At 53.9% G+C, this 5,065-nt stretch overlaps 1 protein-coding gene across 1 annotated transcript in view; it reads right to left on the minus strand.

Annotated features, from left to right (window-relative positions):
• Window positions 1-5,065, minus strand: part of DNAH17 (dynein, axonemal, heavy chain 17) — a 168,973-nt gene that overhangs the window by 39,178 nt on the left and 124,730 nt on the right. The window contains exons 58-61 of the mRNA XM_011933143.1: window positions 4,382-4,615; window positions 3,106-3,270; window positions 1,757-1,852; window positions 1,380-1,597 (exon numbers count right to left, since the gene is read on the minus strand). Coding sequence (XP_011788533.1) covers window positions 1,380-1,597; window positions 1,757-1,852; window positions 3,106-3,270; window positions 4,382-4,615 — 713 coding nt within the window. The remainder of the gene's footprint in view (window positions 1-1,379; window positions 1,598-1,756; window positions 1,853-3,105; window positions 3,271-4,381; window positions 4,616-5,065) is intronic.

A 5,065-nucleotide genomic window follows, 5' to 3' on the forward strand; every position in this document is an offset into this window, starting at 1 on the left:
ACCTCTGACTCCTGGGTTCAAACGATTCTCCTGCCTCAGCCTCCTGAGTAGTTGGGATTACAGGCATGCGCCACCACACCGGGCTAATTTTTGTATTTTTAGTAGAAATGGGCTTTCACCATGTTGGCCAAGCTGATCTCAAACTCCTAACCTTATGATCCGCCCGCCTAGGCCTCCCAAAGTGCTGAGATTACAGGCGTGAGCCACAGCGCCCAGCCCAGTATTATTTCAACTATACATTAAAAAAAAAAAACCTTAGAAAAAAGATGGAAAAGAAATACAGCAAATGTTGACTGATGGTGGCACACCCTGGTGTAGCCCTCCAGGCGTTCTTGCTGGTTTCTCTTATACTTTATTCTATACTTACAAGATGTTTCACAGCAGCCCCACCCTCTTCCTCCCACATGGGAGCTGAGAGGTTTTGGGGTCCTAGCTGGAGTCACTGGGGTCTGGTCCTTTTTCTCAGTCCGGGTCGGAGGCACCCTGAAGTTGGCCTCCTAGGGGATGGCCAGTGAGGAGCCACACGGGGTGGGAGACAGGCTGGGCACTTACAGAGTGGAGCACCCCAAGAATGCCAGCGTGTTGACATTTACGGGGTGAAAGGCGGAGTCCCCATGGCACCCTTCCCAAGTCCCATGGCTCATCCCAGAAGGAGCCATTGCCAGTTCTGTCCCTCCAGATGTAGGACCTTTACAGTCAGGCCAGCAAAAGAAAGATGCATGGCAGAGCCCCAGGCATGTGGCCACCCGCTGTCCGTGCCTGCGTGCATGTGTGTGTGCACATGTGTATCTGTGTACATGTATATTTTGTGTGTACTGTATTCATGCGTACACATGTTCATGTGTGTATGCATGTGCATGCTTATGTGTGTACATGTGTATGTGAGCACACACGTGTGCACGTTGTGTGCACTGCATTCATATGTACATACGTGCATGCATGTTTGTGCTTATAGGTACACATGTATGTGCATGTATGTTTGGCATGCATGCACTGCATTCACGTGTACATGTGTGCATGCATGTGTGATTATAACTGTATGTGTGCACATGTGTGCATTTTGTATGTGTGCATGTGTGCACTGCATTTGTGCTCACATGTATTCATGTGTGCAATACATGTGCTCATGTGGTCAGCTACTCTCACAGGGGCCGACCTCTGTGGGGCCTGGCCGGCCTCTCTCCCTGACCTGTGGCCTGAGGGTTCCCGCTGCTGAGCTTGTCAGCTGTGTTCTTGGGGTGCTGTATGGGGAAGGGGCTGCCTAGATTTTGAGCCACAGGCCCCAGGAGCCTGAGGCCACGCTTCACCCTCAGCACCCTGTCTTGGCCTGATGGAGAACTGGAGGGAAGCCCTGGCCACGAGGCCCAGCCCTGACTCACTTGAAGGCCTTCAGGCAGGCCTCAGGAATGTGCTCCTTGTCGAACTTCTTCAGGGAGTCTAGGAAGGTGTCCACCTTGCCCATCATGATCTTGGCCGCCTTCCAGCTCTTGTCTTTGGGGATCTTGCCCCCAGGTGCGGTCAGAATCATGACGGCGGCGGTGACGTTGACCACGGCGTCCGGGGGGGACCCGAAGGACTTCAGCTCTGTCAGGTTGTTCTGCAAACGACAGACGGGATGGGTCCGATGGGAGTTTGGACTGGGTCCTCGCGATGCCCCAAGGAGGCCGCCATGAGCGTGTCACCACCCATGCCAACAGTGAAGGCCGCTTCCTCTCCACCCAGGCCAGGAGTCCCCTTTCTTTCCCTCCCCCTTTACCTTATTCAGAGTGTCCAGAGCCTCCTGGGCTGCCAGTAGGGCTGGTTCTGCTTTGGCCAGGTCCGTTTCACAGGCCTTTTGCTTCTCGGTGACATTCTGGAAGGAAGATGGACAGCAGAGGTTACTGCAGGTCTGTCCATCTACCTGTGGGGGCATGTACGTGCATGTGTGGGCATGTGTGTGTGTGCGTGCATGTGCACGTGTGCATGTATGTGTATGTGCATATGTGTGCATGTATGTGTATGTGCATGCATGTATGTGCATATGTGCATGTGTAGGCAGCAGTGGTGAGGGGCGGCCCAGGCCCCAGCAGGTCTGAGCTCCACAAAAGAGGCTGCCCCTCCAGCTACCACTCATTTGCTGCGTTTGCTGACTGTGCTCCTTTGCCAACATCCCTCTGTGTGTACTTGGCCCCTGTCTGGAGCCCACCATCCTCCCTGCCTCCTCTGCTCTGCCCCACAGCGCTCAGGGCAAAATGAGCAATGCCTCGGCAGTTGGGTGGGATTCTTGAGTTCCAAGACTGGAGGGGAAATCCAGGGGCCACCCAGACCACCCTGACTTTGCAGTCTTATTGTTTCTGAGGCTGTTTCATAATCAATCCAAAATGGAACATCTCAGACTATACAGCTTACCCACCTCTAAGAAAGTAGCAACTCCTTCATCCATACTCATTCATTCATTCACTCAGGAGACAGTGGGCAATGACTGGATCGCTCTTAAATAATTACCCAGATGTGGGACTGACGACAAAAAAAGCACCCAGGGAGCAGTGATGAGAAGCTACACCTATGATGCTGTGACCTTCAGGCTCCAAAGATGAAGAAGACACTCCCCCTAAGCAGTGGTTCTCAATCTCAGCCACCCCCCAAACCAGCAAGGAGCCCACCCCAGGCCAGTAACGTCCTACCCTCTGTGGCGGGGGTGGGGGCGTCTGGAGCCGCACATCTGAGGACCAGGCTCCAGCGAGGTCTTCTCAACCCCTCCCATGCTCACGGATCGCAGGCATTTCGTTAACATGCAGGCCCCATTGAGCAGAGCTAAGCTGGGGCCCGAGAGCCTGCATTTCTCACAAGCTCCTGGTGAGGCTGCCACCGTGGGCGGGGGCTGAACATTGAGGAGCTCGGCCACGGGGATGGGAGTTAATTCTAAGGAAAGCCTGCTTCTGAGTGGGGGCCCTCACCTGGGAGAGACTCCTTCTTCGGGGCCCCACTGGTTTAGGAACCTTGTCCTTCTATGTAAGTCTCAGCCTTTCCTATGCCTGTCGGTGGCAGCTGACCGCATGGGGAAGCTCAGGAGGCCTGGCCAGCGCAGCAGCCCTCCTGAGGCCACACTGGGCTGCCTTCACCTACCTTATTGATGACCTCAACCTTGACTTCTTCCTCGTCAGCAATGGCCTTCTCTTTGCTGACCTTCTCGGTCTCGATGCCGACCACCTGGATCAGTTTATCTGCACTCTCATTCTTCTGCTTGAGCTCAGCCTCCTGAATCGCCAGCTTGGATTTCAAGTCATCCACCTGGGGAAGGAGAAACCAAGAAACAGCAAGCGTGGGCCACAGCCAACATACGCCGCCCTGCACTGGGCAGACGAGGGGTGGGAGCCACAGAGGGGCACAACGGCAGGGCTGTGTCTTTCGACTCCCGGTGACTCGTTTTGGAGAGTCTTTTCAATATCTTAAAAGTAGGTATTGAGCCCTGACTGTGTACACAGGGTCACAAGTATGAGACATTTCTGGTGCTCAAAGGAGTTGGCAAGGTGACTGAAAAGAAAAATATCAACTGCAGCCCGGGCAACATCGTGAGACCCTGTCTGTATAAATAATAATAAAAAATATACCCAGGCATGGTGGGCTGCACCTGTGGTCCCAGCTACCTGGGAGGCTGAGGTGGAAGGATCGCTTGAGCCCAGGAAGTTGAGGCTGCAGTGAGCCATGATCGCACCACTGCATTCCAGCTTGGATGACAGAGCGAGACTCTGTCTCAAATGCCAGCCGAGTTGCAGTGCTGAGCAGGGCTGGCCAGGGCCCCTCCAGGCTGGTGGGAGAGTGACAGCGAGAGTTTGTGGGGGCAGGGGTGCGAAAGCTCCCCCGGAAGCAAATGGGAGGCGCCAGTCTGTTCACAACTCCAGCAGGGAGGTGGCAGCTATTTTCAGGCCCCCTCACAGGTGTCAATGGTGGGCAATAAAGACGAAGGACCGGGACTGCATGATGGAGGAGGTCAGAAGCAGGCAGAAGCCTTAAACATCAGTACAGTGTGAAGGAAAGGATTCAGGGAGGTTTTTGAGCCGGACACCGTGGTATGAATGGCATTTATGAATGAACAGATGCATATTTGTTGACTGCATTGGGCATGATGAATCTCACCAGACATGGGGCAGGTGCCATCCCCTGTGTAATGTGCCCTCTGTATGCCCAACATTGTGAAAGCATTTTGAGCCTGTTTTTTTGTTACGACAAGTATACTAACCCTGGCCTAGAAGTGAATGCTTCTCAAAGGCAGGAGGCTCATCTTACTTTAGGCAGTGCTGAGCCCCGGTGTGACCAGCCCGTAGGAGCCTGTGACAGTAGCGGCTCCTGCGAGGCCTCCAGGGGACAGCACGGGAGCTGGCAGCTGCCCACCCCCTCCTACCTGGGAAGCTGTGCTCTGCAGCTTCATCAGGCCGTTCTCCAGCCTCTCGATTTTGGCAACAAGCTCCATTCTCTTCTTGGCCAGCAGGTTCTGGTAGAGTTTGATCTGCTCCAGAAAGGTTTTGGGTGTGGTGTAGTTGTAGCGCCTCTCAGTAGCCAGGTACACCCTGGACATCTCGTTGACTGTGGTGTGCACGTAGGACATGAAGAAGCTGATGGAGGCCTTGACTTCCCGCTACAAAGATGAGACAGCCAGTCATCCCTGGGAACCCATCCTGCAAATCAGCAAAGTGGAGCTCCCCAGACTCACCAGGAGCCCTGGACAAGGTACCCCAAGACCAACCTCAGTGTCTTTGACTGCCCAAAGGGGCTGCTGAAAGCAACAGATCCTGGGGCTCTTGTGGGCATTGCACCATGGAAGGGCTTAGCTCAGTGCCCAGGACACAGCAGAGCTTATTATCATTATCTCTGACACACATACACGCACACAGGAGATCGAGACCAACCTGGCCAACATGGTGAAACCCCATCTCTACCAAAAACATAAAAAATTAGCCAGGTATGGTGGCGCACATGCACACACACGCATACACGCACACATGCACATATATATGTGCACACACATTCACATACCTGCATCTATACACATGCACACACATTCACACACCTGCATCTATACACGTGC

This window comes from Colobus angolensis, unplaced genomic scaffold (genome assembly GCF_000951035.1).
Source record: "Colobus angolensis palliatus isolate OR3802 unplaced genomic scaffold, Cang.pa_1.0 Scaffold1, whole genome shotgun sequence".
Classification (NCBI taxonomy): domain Eukaryota; kingdom Metazoa; phylum Chordata; class Mammalia; order Primates; family Cercopithecidae; genus Colobus; species Colobus angolensis.